The sequence below is a fragment of the Eucyclogobius newberryi genome, unplaced genomic scaffold (assembly GCF_026437365.1).
Source record: "Eucyclogobius newberryi isolate DKJ021-1_F unplaced genomic scaffold, fEucNew1.0.hap1 SCAF_11, whole genome shotgun sequence".
NCBI lineage: Eukaryota > Metazoa > Chordata > Actinopteri > Gobiiformes > Gobiidae > Eucyclogobius > Eucyclogobius newberryi.
The window spans coordinates 34840309-34863607 of record NW_027315735.1 but is presented as its reverse complement, the minus strand read 5'-3'; the positions used below and the strand labels follow the sequence as shown (position 1 = coordinate 34863607).

General features: G+C 43.6%; 2 protein-coding genes across 2 annotated transcripts in view; one reads left to right on the top strand and one right to left on the bottom strand.

The window, feature by feature from the left end:
• Positions 1–5536: 5536 nt before the first annotated feature.
• On the bottom strand, positions 5537–10249 carry LOC140346468 (CMP-N-acetylneuraminate-beta-galactosamide-alpha-2,3-sialyltransferase 1-like). The gene is made up of 9 exons (XM_072432559.1): positions 10190–10249; positions 10004–10122; positions 9533–9774; positions 8540–8754; positions 7338–7534; positions 7096–7263; positions 6982–7027; positions 6803–6922; positions 5537–5701 (listed from the first exon to the last, which is right to left on the bottom strand). The coding sequence occupies exons 1-9, from the start codon at positions 10247–10249 to the stop codon at positions 5537–5539; spliced, it is 1332 nt and encodes a 443-aa protein (XP_072288660.1).
• Positions 10250–14025: 3776 nt separating this feature from the next.
• pde6a (phosphodiesterase 6A, cGMP-specific, rod, alpha) overlaps positions 14026–23299 on the top strand; it is a 60488-nt gene continuing 51214 nt past the window's right edge. The window contains exons 1-2 of the mRNA XM_072440023.1: positions 14026–14048; positions 17812–18142. Of these exons, the coding sequence (XP_072296124.1) occupies positions 17814–18142 (329 nt within the window). The 5' untranslated portion in view covers positions 14026–14048; positions 17812–17813. The remainder of the gene's footprint in view (positions 14049–17811; positions 18143–23299) is intronic.

Sequence of the window (23299 nt, the reverse complement as noted above, 5' to 3'; positions counted from 1 at the left end):
TTTTAGGGCCAACGCCCTGGGAGGAGTTCGTAAAAGTACGACGTTTGGAAAGACTCCGAAGTCATGTTTAGCCATTTTTGAAGCAATATGGCCGACATTTGGTTCGGGGGACGGCGTTGCCGTAATAATATTTTTTACTTCTCTTGTCACCATCTACCTCTGCGCCAAATTTCATGATTCTACGATCAGATTTTTTTTGGGTCATTTCCCATCTCTCAATGCATTTTTGGTACATTTGGTGGCGCTGACGCGCCAATTTTTTTTATTTTAGAAAAGGGAAATAGCCAGAATGTAGAGAGGCACGATTTTTAGAGGTGTGCAAATTTTTGTGACTTTTCGTCAATGTTCACTGGGTGAAAAATAGGGGGGTTGGTCCCGAGAAGAAGAAGAAGAAGAAGAAGAAAGAAAGAAAGAAAGAAAGAATAATATTCCGATGCGAAAACAATGTTTCCCATTTTTCAAATATCATAAACTATACATTTTCGGAAAGCGCTCGCGCTTTCCTACCTCATGGTGTGGGTCCCTGGTCACTGACGGGTACTTTCGATAATTTTGAGTCATCCCAATGTAAAGTGCTCGTTTAGTGCGAACTTTTGCACGGGCTTCGCCCGTTTACAACGGTAATGTTCCATTTTCCTACAACTAATTAGTATGCACGGGGCGTGCATGAGTGGAGGAGTGCGTTAGTGAGTGTTTGGAAGTGGGCGAGCGCTTCGCGCTCGATTTCGTGCGCACTACGTGCGCACTTTCGCAGCCGTGCTTCGCACGGCCTTACGAGATTAATAGGCCTCTCGCCAGCTTGTGGCGCTCGGGCCTAATAATATTCCGATGCGAAAACAATGTTTCCCATTTTTCAAATATCATAAACTATACATTTTCGGAAAGCGCCCGCGCTTTCCTACCTCATGGTGTGGGTCCCTGGTCACTGACGGGTACTTTCGATAATTTTGAGTGGGCTCTGCCCACTTTGTGTTTTTGGCCCTCTATACAGTAATAATGTTCAATTTTTGCATTACATGTTTATATGCACGGAACATGCAAGAGATGGGGAACGTATTCGTGAGCTACTTAGCGCAAATGAGTGCTTTATATGGGGATGACGACCGCTTCGCGGTCGTCATCCCAATGTAAAGTGCTCGTTTAGTGCGACCTTTTGCACGGGCTTCGCCCGTTTACAACGGTAATGTTCCATTTTCCTACAACTAATTAGTATGCACGGGGCGTGCATGAGTGGAGGAGTGCGTTAGTGAGTGTTTGGAAGTGGGCGAGCGCTTCGCGCTCGATTTCGTGCGCACTACGTGCGCACTTTCGGAGCCGTGCTTCGCACGGCCTTACGAGATTAACAGGCCTCTCGCCAGCTTGTGGCGCTCGGGCCTAATAATAGAAAAAACATATACAAATAAACGTACAATCTTAATAATATAAACTCATGGCAATTTTATTTATTTATGTATTTTATGCAAATAAAACAACAGGACCAGCGAGCAGGATGAAATAAATCATAAATCATAATAGAAACGAAATGAAAAATAATCATAAAGATACTAAATTAATACAATAAAATGAAGGCACAACAAGTCCAACAATCAAGTCCCATTTAGTCCTAAGTTGATCAGATTTGTCCATTTCCAAATGAAGTCTGAATGTGATTGTTTCTCATTTGTCTGATGTTCAGTCCAGTCCTTGATCGTCGGTGATGTTTGTCTCGTCCATTTCCTTGTGATTGATTCTTTCCTGCCTCTAAAGTTCCACTAACACTAACCCTAACAAGAAGGGAGGGGTAACAAAGAGGAGCAGAGATAGAAGACTGTGAGTGAAACATGACTTTACATCACCAGAAAAAAATGTATTATATATACAAATGTCTTTCTATCTATGTATCTATGCGTATATATTCAAGAATGAATGTTAATAACAAAGTAGATGCTCTTATTTTTTACTTAATACTTATGGATAATTTCATTATAATAGACAAGATATACTTGGGCTATTTCTTTAACCTCATAACGGGATGTTTGTAACATGTAATAATTAAATTAGTTATTTTAAATGAATTTATAATGTATTATGCACTATGTGTTAAGAATATACTAGCCTAAAATGTATTTAAATATATTAGGTTAAAAATGTATACAAATATGATTCATTAAATATACTTGATTTATTGTAGATAAAGATTCAGTTGTAATCATCTGGACGTTTCAACTCTCATATTCTCATATTGATCCTAGTCTGAGTGAGCCCCGCCCACCGGTGGAGCCGCCTCATAACGTCCTGTTTACAAGTGTTTTCCTCGTTTCCCCTGAAACCAGCAGTATTCTTGTTTCATTTGATTAGTAATTGAAATGATGATAATGACAAAGATTAAATCATATAATTAAAATGTAAACATATTTAATGCCCACGCAAAGGGAGGGTTGTATTCAATTATCCTTATGTTTCAAACAACTCAGAAGTGAATGGCATGTGTGGAAAATTGCACTTGTAAGTCTGTCAGATGTTTAGATGTAAGGCAAGGCAAGTTTATTTGTAGAGCACATTTCATACAAAAGGCAATTCAAACTGTTTTTAGTTTAGATTTGAACATTGCCAGAGCAGAACCTGTCTCACATCTTCAGGAAGAATGTTCCAGATTTTAGCTGCATAAAACTGAAACGCAGATTCCCCATGTTTAGTCCTGACTCTGGGCACCAGCAGGAGGCCGGTCCATGTTTAGTCCTGACTCTGGCACCAGCAGGAGGCCGGTCCATGTTCAGTCCTGACTCTGGCACCAGCAGGAGGCCGGTCCATGTTTAGCCCTGACTCTGGCACCAGCAGGAGGCCGGTCCATGTTTAGTCCTGACTCTGGGCACCAGCAGGAGGCCGGTCCCTGAGGTCCTCAGAGTCCGAGATGGTTCATATGGCACTAACATATCCAAGATGTACTTTGGTGCTAGGCCATGGAGAGACTTGTACACAAGCAGAGCTGCTTTAAAGTCTCTTCTCTGAGCCACAGGAGCCAGTGCAGAGACCTGAGAACAGGACTAATGTGATAGTACTTCCTGGTTCTAGTCAGGACCTGAGCAGCAGCGTTCTGGATGTACTGCAGCTGTTTTACAGCTCGTTTGGAGAGACCAGTGAGCGGCCGTTACAGTCTAATGTATGGATAAGTCTCTCTAAATCTGGTTTTGACACTATATTTTTGATTTTGGCAATGTTTTTTAGATGGTAAAAAGCTGCTGATGTTATTGATTTGATGTGGCTATTAAAGTTCAAGTCTGAGTCCATTATTACTCCCAGATTTCTAACTTGGTTTGTAGGTTTTAGAGCGAGACTCTGGAGGTGACGCTAACACTTTCTCTTTGTTTCTGTGACAAAAACGATTATTTCAGTCTTGTTTGAGTTCAGCTGGAGAAAGTTGTTTTGCTCCACACACTGATCTGTTGGATGCAGTGACAGAGTGAAGCCACTGGTCCACATTCACCTGTCGACAGTGAAACATAGATCTGACTCGTCTGCATAATTGTGATAGGACACATTTTCACTACGTATCAACTGACCTAACGGCAACATGTAGAGGTTGAACAGAAGGGGACCCAGGACTGACCCTTGGGGCACTCCACAGGTCAAGGTCATGTCGTCTGAGACACAGCTACCAATTTCAACAAAGTACTTCCTGTCTTCCAGATAGGACCTTAACCAGTTTAGGGCAGTGCCAGTGATGCCCACCCAGTCCTCTTGTCTCTGTAAGAGGATCCCATGATCGACAGTGTCAAAAGCAGCACTCAGATCTAACAGAATTAAGACTGAGGCTTTGCCCGTGTCAGTGTTCAGGCGGATGTCATTTGTCACCTTGACAAGAGCAGTCTCAGTGCTGTGATGAGGTCTAAAACCTGACTGAAAAACATCAAATGAGTTGTTTACTAAGAGGAAATATGTGAGCTGTTGGTAAACAACCTTTTCAAGGACTTTGCCCCAAAATGGCAGATTAGAGATGGGCCGGTAATGACTCAGTCCTGCGGCATCAAGACTGCTCTTCTTTAGGAGAGGCTTTATGACCGCAGTTTTCAAAGACATTGGGAATGTTCCAGATTGAAGCGACATGTTAACTATGTGAGTGAATGGTGCTAACAAACTGTTCAGCACAGACTTTAGAAATCTGGTGGGTAACACATGGAGGCAGCATGTAGATGAACTCAGACTGGTGATGATCTCATGGACAGTTTTGTCAGTTACTGGTGCAAAGTGAGTTAGCTCTAAGTGTCTTGGTGGTTTTAGGGTAAATTTGCATTGTGGGATTTATAGCATTTTTAATGCCCTGAACTTTGTCATTAAAGAATAATGCAAACTCATTACACTTGGATGTGGAAATGAGTTCTAACGGCAGCTGAGCAGGAGGGTTTGTTAATCTGTTTACTGTGGCAAAAAGGACACGCGAGTTGTTACTGCAGCTTCCAATTATTTCAGAGAAATGTCTTTCCCTAGTTCTACATAAGATTAGGTTGTATATGTTCAGCTTCTCTTTGTAAATCTCTTTTTGAACCTGGAGCTTTGACTTGCGCCATTTCCGTTCGGCCCTGCGGCACTCCCTTTTCTGTGCCCTGACCGAATCATCACTTCTCCACGGCGCCTTCTGCTTATTTTTAACCATTTTAGCCTTTATAGGGGCGATGGTGTCCAGAACATTCAAAACACTAGATGTAACAGAGTTCAACAAATCATTTACATTAGAACATGAGACATTTTCAAAGTTTATCATTTCCATAAACAGTGCACCTGTGCCATCATTTATGTGTCTCCTCTGAACAACTGCAGGACCAACCGGTGGTTTGGGAGAAACAGACAGGTCAAAGAAGACACAGAAATGATCAGACAGAGCAACATCGATTACATTAACATTTGAAATATTTACCCCCTTTGTAATTATGAGATCTAGAGTGTGTCCTTTGCTGTGGGTGGGGCCTCTCACATGCTGAGTAAGACTGAAGGTTTCAAGGACAGCATCAAGCTCTTTAGCGTTTCTGTCACAAATATTATCAACATGCACATTGAAATCACCTGTAATGACCAAACCATCAAAGTCTGTGCATATGACTGAAAGCATCTCAGTAAAATCATCAATAAAACTTTGGCAGTGCTGGGGAGGCTTGTATAAAACAATGAAGAGAATGGATGGAGACCGTTTTAGCTCCATTTTAAAGGATACATACTCAAATGATGAAAACACCCCAAAAGACAACCTGCGGGTAATTATTTCATCTCTAAAGACGGCACAGACTCCACCCCCTTTTTTGTTTTCTCGTGTTTCAGATTCAAACTTAAAGTTGGGTGGAGCAGATTCTATCAGAACTACATTTCCTGTGTTTTTGTCAAGCCATGTTTCAGTTAAAAACATAAAATCAAGATTATAAGAAGAAATAAAATTATTAATTAAGAGAGATTTGTTACATAAGGATCTGACATTTAGCACAGCAAGTTTCAGACTAGTTTCAGTGGGACTGGGCTTTATCTTTTCACAGGGAATATGAATCACATTTCATGTAGAGGGCTCAAAGCTTTAAAAGCCTTTGTAAAACACAACTTTCCCCTTTCTGGCCAGTTCCTCAATCATTTCATACTCAACATGACCCGGATGATTACCTGTTTTAAACATTTGATACAGTTTTGTCCAGTAATGGGTCCAGTTTCCATCGCTGTCAGCTCCAAATCCAAACACATTCACCTGTAAAGAAACCTCGTGAGTCGGCTTGTTGCATTCATACATGTACTATATACAGGCTGGAAGGAGTTTTTAGTGTGCATGAAATGTTAGAGTTTCACAAAATCACAGTAAACATAATTATATTCAAATGTTTCTATTAACCAGGTTTTCCCAAGTTTGACCATTTGAGTGAATGCTACAATTGTACTTCCTGGTTGGACATGATGCGCAGCAGATGCGACCTTCTTAGAAGTACTTCCAAACACTACCTTACAAGAATACTGCAAACAAGGGTCAAAGCTTAATTAGAAATGCTTTTGAACTTTAAAGTTAAGAGCAGCTGCATCTGACAGTGTCTGTGCAACAAATGATCCGTTGGGGGCAATACAAATCAATGGGTTTGCATTGAGCACATGCAAGTCTGCACGGTCCAGTCTGGCCCAGACGGTCAGACCTCGCAGTACAAGTGTCCAACACCGGAGGTGTCCAGCAAAGAGTTTAACGAGTTTAAAGAGCTGAGTGTGTCATGCTGCTGCGCTGTTTACGTGAGTGGGGGGGAAATTTGACCATGTCAAATTGTAAATTTAAAAAAAGGATTATTTATGCCCATGAATGTTGTTTTATTATGATTATCTTTTACATGTGGGGATAGTAACACGACTCCAGTGCACTAGTTTTGAATGACGTCTGCGCTGTCGTCAGGAAATGAGCTCTGCTATGCCCAAGTTAACACTAAGACCGGGGCAACATACGGCCCTATATCTATTACTTTGAGTAGAAACAATTGGGCTTATCCAGGACTAAATCATTTGTTACAATAATATAATATTATATGATGCTTTATTATTATTATAGTGTATTTATATAACACTTTTCCACCTTCAAGGCACTCAAAGCGATTTACTAGGCGATGTGGATAATGTGTCTTGCCTAAGGACACAACAACATTTCCTGTAGCGCCCCACTGTGGCTCCTGATGTTCCAGCGGTCTCCCATACAAGTACCAACCAGGCCCTGTCCTGGTCCGCCTCTGAGAGCAGATGAGATCGGGCCTTGCTAAGCAGATATGGCCCTTTTCCATATGGCATCAAGTGGGCAACAGCGGCTGAACCCGGGTCTTACCTCATCACAAAGATGCAAGGCCAGAATCACAGTCATGAAGCCAGTGGATGGATAGTACCCTTTACTTTGAAGCCATGATTCATGGACATATTGCATAAAGGCTGGATGAGCCACCATCACCTGTTGTACACAACAATTAGTCAAAGCCACACCACACTGCATGGAATGAACAAATGGACCATGTTCTTGTTTGGTATGGGTTTACGTTTTACTGCAGCATTGGAACTGATGACAGCAAATGCTACATCAATATCACAAAATGTTTTCTTTTAACTCAAAAAGCAATGACTTACCTTGTTGCTAACGCATTCAGAAGCCACTTCAGATCCCTGCCCTTGAATGCAAACATCACCATGTGTGTGTCGTCATCCAGGTTGGACGCACTCTCCGGGTACATGACACGGTGGGTGGTCCTGCTCCCCACATCCTCTTCAAAGCCTTCAGTCTGACCACGGTTAATTCTATGTGGTTCAATTTTAGTTTGATATCAATAGTTTTAAGGTATTTCTTCCAAATAAAAATGTGTTGAAGTTACCTAAACACACTGTCATAAAGATCTATTAACTTTCCATAATGGGATCTTATCAAGTTTCCAGAGTTGCCCACAACAGCACACGTCCGACAGCGATGTGGACTGGGTTCCACCACAGGAGGACGTACAGGGATAATCTCAAAGATCTTCTGTATTGTACTATTGAAAAAGTTTCGGTCACGTTTTTCATCAAATAATTTCTGTTGGATAAAAAAAGAAACATCAGAAAAATATACTATATTTTCCGGATTATAAATTGCACCTTTTTTCGTAGTTTTGAACGGGGTGCTTATATTCCGCAACGACCTATACGTGATATTATTTGTTATTTTCACACTGGCAACCACACGACGACCGCAAGAGGGCTGTTATGGTAAAATAGCTCATGTCATGTCAAACCTCTCTATGCTGTTTGTCTGTGTGCAGATGATACATTTGAATGTAAGAATATGTGTTACTGATACATGTGGTCCAGCATTCTCTGTATCAGGCCATTTAGTGCGTCAGGACCTGATTATGTGTGGTTGGTTCATCTCTTTTTGAGGTCAATCTGAGATGTTTTCACACATAATCAGGTTAATCTAGGCTCTAAGCGACGCAGAAGAAGAATCTGTACTTCCTCTTCCTCTGGAGTTTGTGGAGTTGTTTAGAAGTGGCACAGAGGAAGAAGAATTCAGTGGATTTAGTGATTTGGCGTAAAACTGATGCTTTGCTAAACTTGTTAGCATGTTCTTTATGCTATAGTTATCTGAATAACTGTTCATATGTTACGTTAACATACCAGACAATGTAACTTTTCTGGTTGTTTGGAATGATCTACAATGTGGAAATAAACTACCTCTATCCAGGCAAAGAAGTGAGGAATAACATAGTTAGATTTCCAAAATTGTTAGCTATCGTCAGCCTCGGTGCGTTGTTTCTTTATTTAATCAAACCCAGACCTAGCTCTCTTTTCCTCCTGTTCTATCAACATCCGTGAAGACATCCAGCAGCAGGTCTCCTCCAATAAGAAGTTGGTAATCAGAGAGATCAAGTAATGTTAAATTAAAGAGTCGTAAACATCTTTATCAAAGCAGTTTGGGGCAGAGACACAGCTCTTTTAATTTAATGATAAAGAACACAATTGAAATAATTAATAAAAAAAAGAACAATATGGCTCTTGTATGTTATGTATATATGTATATGTAACATTAAAATAGTCTTACCCTCCACCAGTTGAATGTCTCTTGTGACAGGTTATAATTGCCAGTCAAAAACGGTCTGACAGTTTTCTGGAAACGCTGCTTAAACCATTGTCCTGGTTCATCTTCTGTTATGCATTTCTCACACCCACAGTCTTTTCTTTGGTCCTGGTTAAAGTCAAATACTTTGAATGTTTCCCAAATGATGTTGATGCCAGACAAGCACAAAAGCATCAGAAATATCCATTTAGAGTTTTTTTAAAATGCAACCTGTGGAGAAATTTTAGATGTCTATAGTTAGACTACACAGTACATCTAAAGTCTAAGATAATAACATATAAATTACCTACTTGATCTCTGGAATACCATGATGTCCGATATGTGCAAACCGTCCAAAAAGATGCCTCAACGAGACGCACCGCAGAACTCCAGTTCACACTTTAAACTTTTATTGAACGGAGCAAACATTGGGAGGAGGACTATTTACTGATGGATTTGAGAGGAAAGGAACGTTCCAAGGGTGTTTACATCTTGGTGTGTATATGGGTGTGTATGTGTGTGGTTAAAGCACTATTAGGTAGTAACAGGTAGAGCCGAGCCGCGCGCTATCACTTTAACAGCAAACATCGGCACGCAAACAAGCATGTGCGCTCGAACTGACAGAACTTGGACATACATACATGGTTACAAACAATACTCACATCATATGGACGCACACGGTACCTATACACACAGGATAAAGTAGGATAAAAAGACAATGAAACTAGGCTCTGCTCCTCACACAGTAATGGAAAAAACAGTAATGGAAAAAAAACACAGCATATGGGCCTTAAGGAACTACAATGAACCCTGTTGCATTATGGGATGTGTAGTACTTTCCCAGGGGACTTTTAACAGCCGCCCCTGTATTTGCAGGGCAAATACACACATACTTAAGTCCGCTAGTCTAGAGAAATGCTAACAGCGTCTTCAGGCACTGCAGGACGCTCTACCAGTTTGGTTACAGGGCGAACATACTGTCATTAACCAGAACCTCTGCGACTCTAACAATGCCGTCTGATCCAGGGAACACTTTGGTGATGGTGCCAACTGGCCACAGTCCTCTGGGGAGATTTGCATCCACTATCATAACCACCTGTCCTACAGCAACATTGTCAGTAGATTTACGCCATTTCTGTCTCAGCTGAAGGCCGGGGAGGTAGTTCTGGACAAAGCGCTTCCAGAAATGGTCACTTATCACCTGGCTGTGTTTCCATCTCCTGTTGGTCAGAGCATCATGAGGTCCGTACACAGCCTGAGGTAGTCACGCCGCCCCATTAGCAAGAGATTAGATGTGATGGGGTCCGCGTCCGCTACATCAGAGGAGCCGTACCCGAGAGGTTTCGAGTTAAGGATACCTTCAATCTCTATCAACGTGGTAAACAGGACCTCTTCTGCCACAACTTGGTCCTTCAGGACGACCAGGCTCCACCGAAGTGAGGCGCGTACGGTGGGTTAAAGTGGAAGTTGATCGTATGCTTGGTCAACTGTTGCTGTAGTTCTGGGGCCATGTTGTCAAAGGCGGTCTGAAGCTGCCTCGGTCGGACCACAGCTCGTATGGCTTTCCCCTGTGCGCGATAAACCAGGTGTGGGCCAAAACAGTCCACGCGTGTGGACCAGAATGGTGGTTTGTACAGTCTCAGGCGAGCTGAGGGAAGATCCGCCATTTTTGGAGTGGAAGGAGAAGCGCGCCATCTTCTGCAGTCAACGCACTGGTACTGTTGTGGAAAAATAGGTCTATCTCTTCTGGAGCTGATTTGATGTCGTTTGGAGCCAATTCTGATTGTGATTTTGTGCATACGTGTCAAATGTTTGTTACCGCCTATAAAAGGCAAACTCTGTAATTATAATGGCAGCTAGGGACAGAACGATCTTGTCTAGGGACAGTGAGGGCATTTAATTACTGTGCACGAGTAAATAAATATCCACCTTTTGAGAAAGACAAACTCAGTTCTGCTTCATCCTTTTTTTGCTCATTGTTTGCAGACATTTTCCCCAACAGTACGGATGTTTCTTGATGGCCTGGCCTCCTCTAATGATCCAATAGGTGCGGCGTATCTTTGCATAGAGTCTCTCTGTGCCAGGGTGGAGGAGTTGAGCGTTATATTGTTTAATGACGAGCATAGTCTGCCAGCACCATAAGATGAATGCTGTCTGGGTCTACATCTGTGGCCTGACGCAGACGTCCTCCAACTCTGATTAGTCCGCTGAGCTTGTCGTATTCAGGAGAGAGAGCACTCAGACGGCTGCTGGTTGGTACTGTGTGGCCTGTTCGGAGGGCTTGAACCTCTTCAGGAAAACTGTCTGTTTGTGCAGAGCGAAGCAACTGTGTCTGGGCCTCGAGACGCTCGGCTACAGTGAAGGGTGTGGCCGGCCCATGCAGGGACTGGTGAGTGGCCAGGACCAGGTTGTCCAGCGTTGCATACTGTGCTGGATCTGGGAGACTTGGGAGTGCGGTGATATGGCCACAAAATGCTGCTTTCTTGAGCTCCTCACTGCCACAGTCTGTGATGTCTGACCCGAATGGCAGGACTCTCCACTCATAAACGTCTGGGGGCCGCTCTGTTTCACCATCTCGCCGCAGGAATCGTAGGAGAGGGCGGTCCTCTGGCAGCAGCCGGACCTGGTGAAACATGGCTTTTATGTCTCCGCTAACAGCCACAGGAAACTGCCGGAAGCGGAGGAGCATGCCGAGCAGCGTGGGGCCCAGTGGAGGTCCTGGCAGCAGGTAGTGGTTGAGGACAGTCCCCTGGAACTCAAAGGAGCAGTTAAAGACAACCCTAGACTTGTTGTTATGATGTACTCTGTGGTGTGGTACATACCAAGATTCAGTAGAGTTATCCATCTCGTCTGGAGTCAGCTTAACAACATAGCCTGTGTCTACTAACCTTTTGATCTCCTTGTTGTAAGTGAGCGCTAGATCAGGATTCCTAGCTAGCGTACGTTCTGTGGATCTCAGGAGGCCTTTGACTACCTTCGGAGAGACTTTGAGCTGTGAGAAATCTCTCCTCCTAAGCAGGGGAGTGGCATATCTCTCTATCCCTTCTTCAGGAACTCTGATGGTCTTGGCCTCTAACATATCTATGGCTTCTACATCCTCTTTAGAGCGTGTAACCTCCTTCTCTGGTCTGTAGAGGGGCGCGTCTAGTTGCCACAGACGCTGTACATTCTGCTGTAGGGATTCTGCAGGAGAAGGGCACGATATGTTCAGGCAGTGCACCTCCCCCTGCCGTGTAGGCAGACTGCTGCTTGGACCCTGGATTGTCCACCCGATCTTGGTGCAGATGGCCACGGGCCCATGGGCTGGCCCACGCAGGACTGGACGGACAGGAGTGATGAGGTGAGCATTGTCAGAGCCAATTAACACCAAAGGCTACACCTGTGTGAAACCCTCAAGCTGTACACGCTGCAGGTGGTGGTACTTCTCTACTTGGCATGACTGTTCAGCTAGACTCAATTGTGTAGCGGTGAAGGCCTGCCTTATCTTGTAGCGGGTTTTCGGCTTGGACTTCGGTGAGAGCTGAGATGAGACATAGGCTCCCTGTACCTGGATCACATCACGACGGATAGTCCTCAATGAAAGGGTCTCCTCTGCCTGTTCCAAACCTAAGGATTTGACTGCCGCTGGAAGTATGATGGTTTTCTCTGAGCCGTCGTCCAGGAGAGCAAATGTGTCCAGGGACTTTCTGCCATGGTGTAGCTGGACGGGAAAAACCTTGAGCATAACACCCCCTGAGTGTCCGAGAGGACCCATGAAGATCCTGCTGCTGCTCACAGTTAAAATGTTAGGGTTGCGTTTCTTAGCTTCAGCCAGGTCATGTAGCACGGACAAGTGCTGATCTCCACAACTGCTGCACGGTTTCTTCAGGGTACACTGATCAGGGGAGTGTTTACGGCCACAGCGCCAACATCTGGATTTATTCTTTACCCAAGAGGCTACAGCTTTAAGGTCTAGTTTCTTGAAGTCTTCACAGCCGTTAAGGTAGCCAAAGAAGCTTTTGGCGGCACTGTTGAGAAATAGCTCAATGAGCCGAGATACCGTGGAAGAGCCCAAATGCCACGAATAAGCTACAGGTGAAAAACTAAATCACGTAATAAATGCTATGGAAATGGAAGGTTTTGCCAAGTATAAACTAATCGATGTTACGTTTCGTGTCCATCAGTGTTGTCTGTATTACACAGAAAAGAAACCTAAATACGGACTTAATCATGACTTTAGCATGTTTTGCATGTCGATAAACTGAATACATTTGACATGTTGTAGGATGATATGATTAAAAATCCGTAATTTAATGTACTTAATAAGGACCAGAATTATTTCCATTGTCAGGGGAAAAGTTTTGGGAAGCCAGTTGTTTAATATTTTGCTTTATCTCACACTGTGCTCTGCGCTGCTCTAGTAACTCTCTCTGATTGGTCAGTACGATCACATGGTACGCAAACCGGACGCAGACCTACGTCACTTCTGGGCTGCAGTGTCCGAAGAGCTAAAGGCTAACTGGCGACATGCGCTACTGAGCAGCTCTCTTTGACTTGAATGGGCGGCCATCTTGGCTGCTGGGGGCTTAGTAACAACCAGCAGACGTACAAGATCCAACTCTGAAGCTGATTGGTTGACACACCATTTTCATTTCCATTTACTATTAGCTACAAGCACCAGCTCTGTTGAGGTCTGAAGGCCTCGGCAGATTTTAGATCCCTGGCAACACATGATGGCTGAATATGATTGGATAAAGGCTCTAACATAAAGACCTGCTCATCTCTAACTGAGGCTGCACTGTCTGTGTGACTGAGGCCGCTCACTGTTCACTCCAAAGTTTCATGTCAGAGGTTCTGGATGAGACGGCGCTCGTCCGGACCGGATCTCCGCCTCTTAGTGACCCGGGGCATAGACGCCACCTCACCGCCCTCACCTGCAGCTAACACTACCGGGCGGTAAAATGGTCCATTTAGTGTGTCCATGGCAGGAGTTCTGAGGCCCAAGTACACAGTTCTGAGGCCCAAGTACACGGTTCTAAGGCCCAAGTACACGGTTCTGAGGCCCAAGTACACGGTTCTGAGGCCCAAGTACACGGTTCTGAGGCCCAAGTACACAGTTCTGAGGCCCAAGTACACGGTTCTGAGGCCCAAGTACACGATTCTGAGGCCCAAGTACACGATTCTGAGGCCCAAGTACACGGTTTGCTCCCGCACTTTTCATGGACTGACCCAGAACTTTTGAGTGATTCCTGCATTTTGAAACCCTCCTGACTCTTTAACGACACCGAATCTGCATTGTAGCGAAAGAGAACGTACATTTATCAAGTTGGACTGTTAATAAATGATGCATGACACACTTGCATGATACACTTGGGTCATGACTATAGACATTCGCTATAATCCACGCTGTAATTGGATGCGGGCTTTAAATCCACACCTGACCGTTTAAAACCATCCCAGATAATCCCTGTCTTTTCTCAGACACACTCTTTACACGGCACACAAAGACTTTCAGGTAAGACAATTCACAAATATAATGCATTTAATATTCATTTAGCAGGAAAATACAGTTAGAAATGGGCAGAATTCACATGACGCAGGTTCATTTTGGAAGGGGAATATGTGATGTGACATTAGAACTCTGAAATATAAAAGCTTTCGCAATAATAAAATCATATTGAATTGTTGCTCTATTCTATTATTGTCTAGAAACATTAAAATAACTCTATAGAACTATGGACCATGATCCTTTACTCGGATTTACTGCAGCCAACACGGACGAATACTGTTATTTCACTTTTGAAATCTTCTTTTTCTTCTTCTTCTTATTTTTTTTATACTTCTTCAGTATTTTTCTTATTATTTTTCTTATTCTTATTCTTATCCTTATTATACTTATTTTTCCTATACTTATTTTTCTTATTATTTTCTCCTTATTTTATTTTATTCACTTTTATTATTATTTTTTATTATTATTATTCCTCTTCTTCTTTTTCTTACTTTCTTTCCATATTATGAATATCATTGTTATTATTAATATTATTTTTATCATATTTGTTATTATTCTCATTATTCTTTTTTCTCTTCTTCTTCTTCTTCTTCTTCTTCTTCTTCTTCTTCTTCTTCCTCCTATTATTATTTTTTGTTATTATTATTACGGTATTAAAAATAATACAAATATTATTATCATTTTATTATCACTTTTAATACCGTAATAACAGCAGTAAAGTTTGTCTGAGGGACATTTTTGGAGGAAAATGTAGAGTTTCTGCAGCATCATCAGTACAACGTGATATGAAAATCAAAGTTAATCATACTTAATAATACTTTGTCTTAAGTGAAGTTCCACCAGAGCAGGTTTAACTGGTTTGATTGGCTCTTAAAATAAATGCATAACACGCCTAAATAACCGTTTGGAGAACATTGGAGAGACACTAAATGCTTGGTCACGATGCCTTGTATTTATTTATGTTTAATCTTCACTAGACTCTTTATAATAATTACAGCGCTTATATTACTAGTTCTATATATATATTTAAAGGTGAATTTATTGTAATTTAATGTAATTTATTGTTTCGTCAGGCCTACACCACATACATCACTGCGAGCGCTTCACGAAATGCAAAAACAAAGACAAATAACGATCATAAAAGTAATTTTGCAGCAGCCGATTGCAGTCGCTGTGTGTGTTGTGCGCCCTCTAGTGTCGGGGGTTTGAAACTACAGGGCTTTGTACGTGTCGTGGCTGAAGTCGGAGGTGAAACGTAATGCGTGACGTACAATAAGACGCCGTAATGTAGATGTAGGTCCCCGGTTGTCTGTCAAATGTGTCGACAACGGGGATTAAAAGAGGAGAAAGACTTTAGCAGAAGCACAGCACGCTAACGCTAGCTGATAACTTGCTAATGCTAATTATGGTTAGCGGGTTTTGTTTTCCTGACCACCACAAGAAGTCGACAAAGAGCGTCAGGTCGTGGTCGTGAGACAAACGCGACTTGCTACGATAAAATGATCAAATAAAATGCAGCCCCGGGGTCAGGGTGCCGGACTTTGCACTATTTGTCACTCTAAAGTGTTGTGATGTGTAACACGTCACCATGGCAACCACGTGAGAATTCAGGTTGTGTTGACTTCAGCACCGTCGGTTTAGTTTGTACTTATCCGTCTGTCAGTGTTTGAAACTTACTGCTGTGATACATAAGACGTTACTACTGCTGCTACTGCGACTGAAATACTTTGATCTGGATTTTACTACTTTAAATACTTTTTAATTGTTTTTAACTGTTTTTTATGTGTTTTTATCATTGTAAAGCACTTTGGCTTGTACTTTGGCTTGTACTTTGGTTTGCACTTTGGATTGCACTTTGGATTGCACTTTGGATTGTACGCTTTGGATTGTACGCTTTGGATTGTACTTTGATTGCACTTTGGATTGTATTTTGGATTGCACTTTGATTGCACTTTGGATTGCACTTTTGTACAACGTGTGCTCTGAACTGAAGTTCCTTGTGACTTGGTGTGGGAGTACACAGTGGTCGTTAGTCCTACTTTGGATCCATTTTCGAATGTTCTCGCTTTTGTCACACGTTGGCTCAAAGTTGACCTTCAGATCGGGTCAGATGCAGTTGTGATCACACTGCGTTTGTTTTACCATCCTCAAAGTTCAGTATTCGGGCGTCTTCTCCAGACAGGCCACGCCTTCCTCTGGACTGAGGCCCAACGTTTCCCCTTTGCACGTGATCGCCAACGTTCTGAGACACAGATGTCCGACCTCGGCTGCTAAATACACGCCGGTCAGATAGTCTCACTACATACTCTACGTACTCTACATACTGTACGTACCCTACATACTGTACTTACTCTACATACTGTACGTCCTCTACATACTGTACGTCCTCTACATACTGTACTTACTCTACATACTGTACGTCCTCGTCCTCTGCATACTCTACATACTCTACATACTCTACATACTGTACGTACCCTACATACTGTACGTTCTCTACATACTGTACTTACTCTACATATTGTACGTCCTCTGCATACTGTACGTACTCTACATACTGTACTTACTCTACATACTGTACGTACTCTACATACTGTACGTCCTCTGCATATTGTACGTCCTCTACATACTGTACTTACTCTACATATTGTACGTCCTCTACATACTGTACTTACTCTACATACTGTACGTACTCTACATGCTGTACATCCTCGTCCTCTGCATACTGTACGTCCTCTGCATACTGTACGTCCTCTGCATACTGTACTTACTCTACATACTGTACGTCCTCTGCATACTGTACTTACTCTACATACTGTACGTACTCTACATACTGTACGTCCTCTGCATACTGTACGTACTCTACATACTGTACGCACCCTACATACTGTGTGTACTCTACATACTGTACGTACCCTACATACTGTGTGTACTCTACATACTGTACGTCCTCTAGATACTGTGTGTACTCTACATACTGTACGTCCTCTGCATACTGTACGTACTCTACATACTGTACGTACCCTACATACTGTGTGTACTCTACATACTGTACGTCCTCTAGATACTGTGTGTACTCTACATACTGTACGTCCTCTACATACTGTATGTCCTCTACATACTGTACGTACTCTACATACTGTATGTCCTCTACATATTTTACGTACTCTACATACTGTACGTACTCTACATACTGTACGTCCTCTGCATACTGTACGTACTCTACATACTGTACGTACCCTACATACTGTGTGTACTCTACATACTGTACGTCCTCTAGATACTGTGTGTACTCTACATACTGTACGTCCTCTACATACTGTACGTCCTCTTCATACTGTACTTACTCTTCATACTGTACGTACTCTTCATACTGTACGTACTCTACATACTGTACGTCCTCTACATACTGTACGTCCTCTTCATACTGTACTTACTCTTCATACTGTATGTCCTCTACATACTGTACGTCCTCTACATACTGTATGTCCTCTACATACTGTACGTCCTCTACATACTGTATGTCCTCTACATACTGTACGTCCTCTACATACTGTATACTACATATAATCTCAAAACAGGACCTAATCAAAGCTTTTACCCTAAAACGAGACCATAATCTTAACCTGAATTGTCCAAAAATGCACTAAACTAACACATTCTAAGCTTTTTAACAATAATAAAGACTGTGTGAAGAACATAGAACTGACCCCGACTCCTCCAGAGGACAGACCAAAACGCGCCTTTGCACTTCACTTTCTTCCCTTCGCAGCCATGGTGGACGCAGCGGTCGCCACGCAGTTCCTGGACGCCAACCCGCAGTTCGCCAAGGAGTACTACGACGTCAACTTCCGGCCCAAAGTGGTCTCAGACCTCCTGAACAGCAGCAGGAAGAGCGCGGTGGACACCAAGCGCTTCCACGCCCTGTCCAGCGCCGAGGAGAGCGAGATCATGTTCGACCTGGTGCGCGACATCCAGGACAACCTCCAGATGGAGCGGGCCGTGTTCAACCTGATGCGCCACCTGAGCTTCATGCTGCGCGCCGACCGCATGAGCCTCTTCATGTACCGCCAGAGGAACGGGGTCGCCGAGCTCGCCACCAGGTAAACCAGCCAAAACATGCACAATAGAGAAGAAAAAACACATATAAGTCGCACTGGAGTATAAGTCGCATTTTTGGGGGAAATGTATAAAATCCAAGAACAGAAATTTCATCTTGAAATACAGTTTAAAATAATAACAGACGCTAACACCTTCAGCTACATGACGTATGCTAACGCTAACACCTTCAGCTACATGACGTATGCTAACGCTAACACCTTCAGCTACATGACGTATGCTAACGCTAACACCTTCAGCTACATGACGTATGCTAACACTAACACCTTCAGCTACATGACGTATGCTAACACTAACACCTTCAGCTACATGACGTATGCTAACGCTAACACCCTCAGCTACATGACGTATGCTAACGCTAACACCTTCAGCTACACAACGTATGCTAACGCTAACACCTTCAGCTACACAACGTATGCTAACGCTAACACCTTCAGCTACATGACGTATGCTAACGCTAACACCTTCAGCTACATGACGTATGCTAACGCTAACACCTTCAGCTACACGACGTATGCTAACGCTAACACCTTCAGCTACATGACGTATGCTACATGACGTATGCTACATGACGTATGCTAACGCTAACACCTTCAGCTACATGACGTATGCTAACACTAACACCTTCAGCTACATGACGTATGCTAACGCTAACACCCACAGCTACATGACGTATGCTAACGCTAACACCTTCAGCTACACAACGTATGCTAACGCTAACACCTTCAGCTACACAACGTATGCTAACGCTAACACCTTCAGCTACATGACGTATGCTAACGCTAACACCTTCAGCTACATGACGTATGCTAACGCTAACACCTTCAGCTACACGACGTATGCTAACGCTAACACCTTCAGCTACATGACGTATGCTACATGACGTATGCTAACGCTAACACCTTCAGCTACACGACGTATGCTAACGCTAACACCTTCAGCTACATGACGTATGCTAACGCTAACACCCTCAGCTACATGACGTATGCTAACGCTAACACCTTCAGCTACACGACGTATGCTAACGCTAACACCTTCAGCTACATGACGTATGCTAACGCTAACACCTTCAGCTACATGACGTATGCTAACGCTAACACCTTCAGCTACATGACGTATGCTAACGCTAACACCTTCAGCTACATGACGTATGCTACATGACGTATGCTAACGCTAACACCTTCAGCTACATGACGTATGCTAACGCTAACACCTTCAGCTACACGACGTATGCTAACGCTAACACCTTCAGCTACACGACGTATGCTAACGCTAACACCTTCAGCTACATGACGTATGCTAACGCTAACACCTTCAGCTACATGACGTATGCTAACGCTAACACCTTCAGCTACACGACGTATGCTAACGCTAACACCTTCAGCTACATGACGTATGCTAACGTTAACACCTTCAGCTACATGACGTATGCTAATGCTAACACCTCCAGCTACATGACGTATGCTAACGCTAACACCTTCAGCTACATGACAAATGCTAACGCTAACACCTTCAGCTACATGACGTATGCTAACGCTAACACCTTCAGCTACATGACGTATGCTAACGCTAATACCTTCAGCTACATGACGTATGCTAACGCTAACACCTTCAGCTACATGAGGCACAGACAGAACTGTGGTAAGTGTCTGGTATGTTCACGTAACATATGAACAGTTATTCAGATAACTATAGCATAAAGAACATGCTAACAAGTTTAGCAAAGCATCAGTTTTACCCCAAATCACTAAATCCATTGAATTCTTCTTCCTCTGTGTCACTTCTAAACAACTCCACAAACTCCAGAGGAAGTGCAGATACTTCTTCTAGAGCGCCCTCTTGTGGTTGTCAGTGTGAAAATAACAAATAATATCACATATAAATCACTCTGGAGTATAAATGGCACCCTGACCAAAACTATGAAAAAAGGTGCGACGTATACTTCGGGAAATACGGTAAGCATTTGAAGACACAAATTGCGCAACATTGACCGTTTTGAGCTATTACCTTTTTTGTATTGTCGTTCTAAACACACTCGGCGTCGTATTTCGCTCGTTTCGTTAATTCCTCTTGTTTACGAGGTCGTCTTCTCTCTGCGCTCGGAAATAACACAGTTTAAATTAAGTTTCGATTCACTATTTCTCCTTTTACTGCGTCTAACGTCTCTTGGGGGGTTTCGATCTCAGTGGGTTCCTAACTGGTTTTAAATAAAGGTTAATGAAAGAAATCAATAAAATTCAAACTTAGCAGGTGACGTTATTTACCTCTTTTAGGCTAAAGAAGAATACTAAATGTACCTCGTGATCCGGCTCAATGACGTCTTGTTTATTCATTTTTGTCGCTGTCCATTCGCCCTCCCGCCAACAGAGGGCGTTCCGATGACTAACTACGTCGTTGGAAAAGCGCGCGTTTTGTTCTGAAAGTGATTTTTGAGTCAGGACGTGTGAAATATGATCCCACGGTGAGAAAAAGCTCGTTCGAAAGCCGGTTAAAGTCGCAAGAATGCAGAATATGTCCAACTTTAATGGACGGTCGTCTCGGAGACAAACGCGCGTAAATAAACCGCGCACAAAGTTATGACGCGAATTATGAAAACGAGTGACATGAAGCAAGGGAACTGTGTGAGGAAGTTCAACAGAGGAAGAACAAAAGGAGGAAGGAAAAAGTGGAAGTGGATATTTGACGTGTTCGGAGCATGAGATGGATTATTTGTGCTGGAAATAAGACTGTAATTTGCACCATTAAACGATACTGACTCAATCAACACAAATTGCGTCAAATTGAATCAAATTACTTCAGTTTTGGAAAATACAAATATATATTTTTTCATCTCGGACTGTCGGGATCTTGAGTTTCACCATCTCGGACTGTCGGGATCTTGAGCTTTAGCATCTCGGACTGTCGAGATCTTGAGCTTTAGCATCTCGGACTGTCGGGATCTTGAGTTTTAGCATCTCGGACTGTCGGGATCATGAGCTTTAGCATCTCGGACTGTCGGGATCTTGAGTTTTAGCATCTCGGACTGTCAGGATCTTGAGTTTTGGCATCTCGGACTTTCGGGATCTTGAGCTTTAGCATCTCGGACTGTCGGGATCTTGAGCTTTAGCATCTCGAACTGTCGGGATCTTGAATTTCACCATCTCGGACTGTCGGGATCTTGAGCTTTAGCATCTCGGACTGTCGGGATCTTGAGTTTCACCATCTCGGACTGTCGGGATCTTGAGCATTAGTATCTCGGACTGTCGGGATCTTGAGTTTTGGCATCTCGGACTGTCAGGATCTTGAGCTTTAGCATCTCGGACTGTAGGGATCATGAGTTTTAGCATCTCGGACTGTCGGGATCTTGAGTTTTTGCTTCTCAGACTGTCGGGATCTTGAGTTTTGGCATCTCGGACTGTCGGGATCTTGAGCTTTAGCATCTCGGACTGTCGGGATCTTGAGCATTAGTATCTCGGACTGTCGGGATCTTGAGTTTTGGCATCTCGGACTGTCGGGATCTTGAGTTTTAGCATCTCGGACTGTCGGGATCTTGAGTTTTAGCATCTCGGACTGTCGGGATCTTGAGCTTTAGCATCTCAGACTGTCGGGATCTTTAGTTTTGGCATCTCGGACTGTCGGGATCTTGAGTTTTGGCATCTCGGACTGTCGGGATCTTGAGTTTTCGCTTCTCGGACTGTCGGGATCTTGAGTTTTGGCATCTCGGACTGTCGGGATCTTGAGCTTTAGCATCTCAGACTGTCGGGATCTTGAGTTTTGGCATCTCGGACTGTCGGGATCTTGAGTTTTCGCTTCTCGGACTGTCGGGATCTTGAGTTTTAGCATCTCGGACTGTCGGGATCTTGAGCTTTAGCATCTCGGACTGTCGGGATCTTGAGTTTTAGCATCTCGGACTGTCAGGATCTTGAGTTTTAGCATCTCGGACTGTCGGGATCTTGAGCTTTAGCATCTCGGACTGTCGAGATCTTGAGCTTTAGCATCTCGGACTGTCGGGATCTTGAGCTTTAGCATCTCGGACTGTCGGGATCTTGAGTTTTAGCATCTCGGACTGTCGGGATCTTGAGTTTTAGCATCTCGGACTGTCGGGATCTTGAGCTTTAGCATCTCGGACTGTCGGGATCTTGAGCTTTAGCATCTCGGACTGTCGGGATCTTGAGTTTTAGCATCTCGGACTGTCGGGATCTTGAGTTTTAGCATCTCGGACTGTCGGGATCTTGAGTTTCACCATCTCGGACTGTCGGGATCTTGAGCTTTAGCATCTCGGACTGTCGGGATCTTGAGTTTCACCATCTCGGACTGTCGGGATCTTGAGCATTAGTATCTCGGACTGTCGGGATCTTGAGTTTTGGCATCTCGGACTGTCAGGATCTTGAGCTTTAGCATCTCGGACTGTAGGGATCATGAGTTTTAGCATCTCGGACTGTCGGGATCTTGAGTTTTTGCTTCTCAGACTGTCGGGATCTTGAGTTTTGGCATCTCGGACTGTCGGGATCTTGAGCTTTAGCATCTCGGACTGTCGGGATCTTGAGCATTAGTATCTCGGACTGTCGGGATCTTGAGTTTTGGCATCTCGGACTGTCGGGATCTTGAGTTTTAGCATCTCGGACTGTCGGGATCTTGAGTTTTAGCATCTCGGACTGTCGGGATCTTGAGCTTTAGCATCTCAGACTGTCGGGATCTTGAGTTTTGGCATCTCGGACTGTCGGGATCTTGAGTTTTGGCATCTCGGACTGTCGGGATCTTGAGTTTTCGCTTCTCGGACTGTCGGGATCTTGAGTTTTGGCATCTCGGACTGTCGGGATCTTGAGCTTTAGCATCTCAGACTGTCGGGATCTTGAGTTTTGGCATCTCGGACTGTCGGGATCTTGAGTTTTCGCTTCTCGGACTGTCGGGATCTTGAGTTTTAGCATCTCGGACTGTCGGGATCTTGAGCTTTAGCATCTCGGACTGTCGGGATCTTGAGTTTTAGCATCTCGGACTGTCGGGATCTTGAGCTTTAGCATCTCGGACTGTCGAGATCTTGAGCTTTAGCATCTCGGACTGTCGGGATCTTGAGCTTTAGCATCTCGGACTGTCGGGATCTTGAGTTTTAGCATCTCGGACTGTCGGGATCTTGAGTTTTAGCATCTCGGACTGTCGGGATC

Bases quoted from the DNA above. Each gene is read 5' to 3' on its own strand.
- LOC140346468 (XM_072432559.1), bottom strand. From the start codon at position 10,249: ATGGCGCGCTTCTCCTTCCACTCCAAAAATGGCGGATCTTCCCTCAGC. The intron at 7,028-7,095 runs GTAAGTCATTGC...TGCTGTCATCAG, and splicing joins CTGAATGCGTTAGCAACAAG to TTCCAATGCTGCAGTAAAAC. The intron at 5,702-6,802 runs GTAAGACCCGGG...GTTTCTTTACAG, and splicing joins CCTTGCATCTTTGTGATGAG to GTGAATGTGTTTGGATTTGG.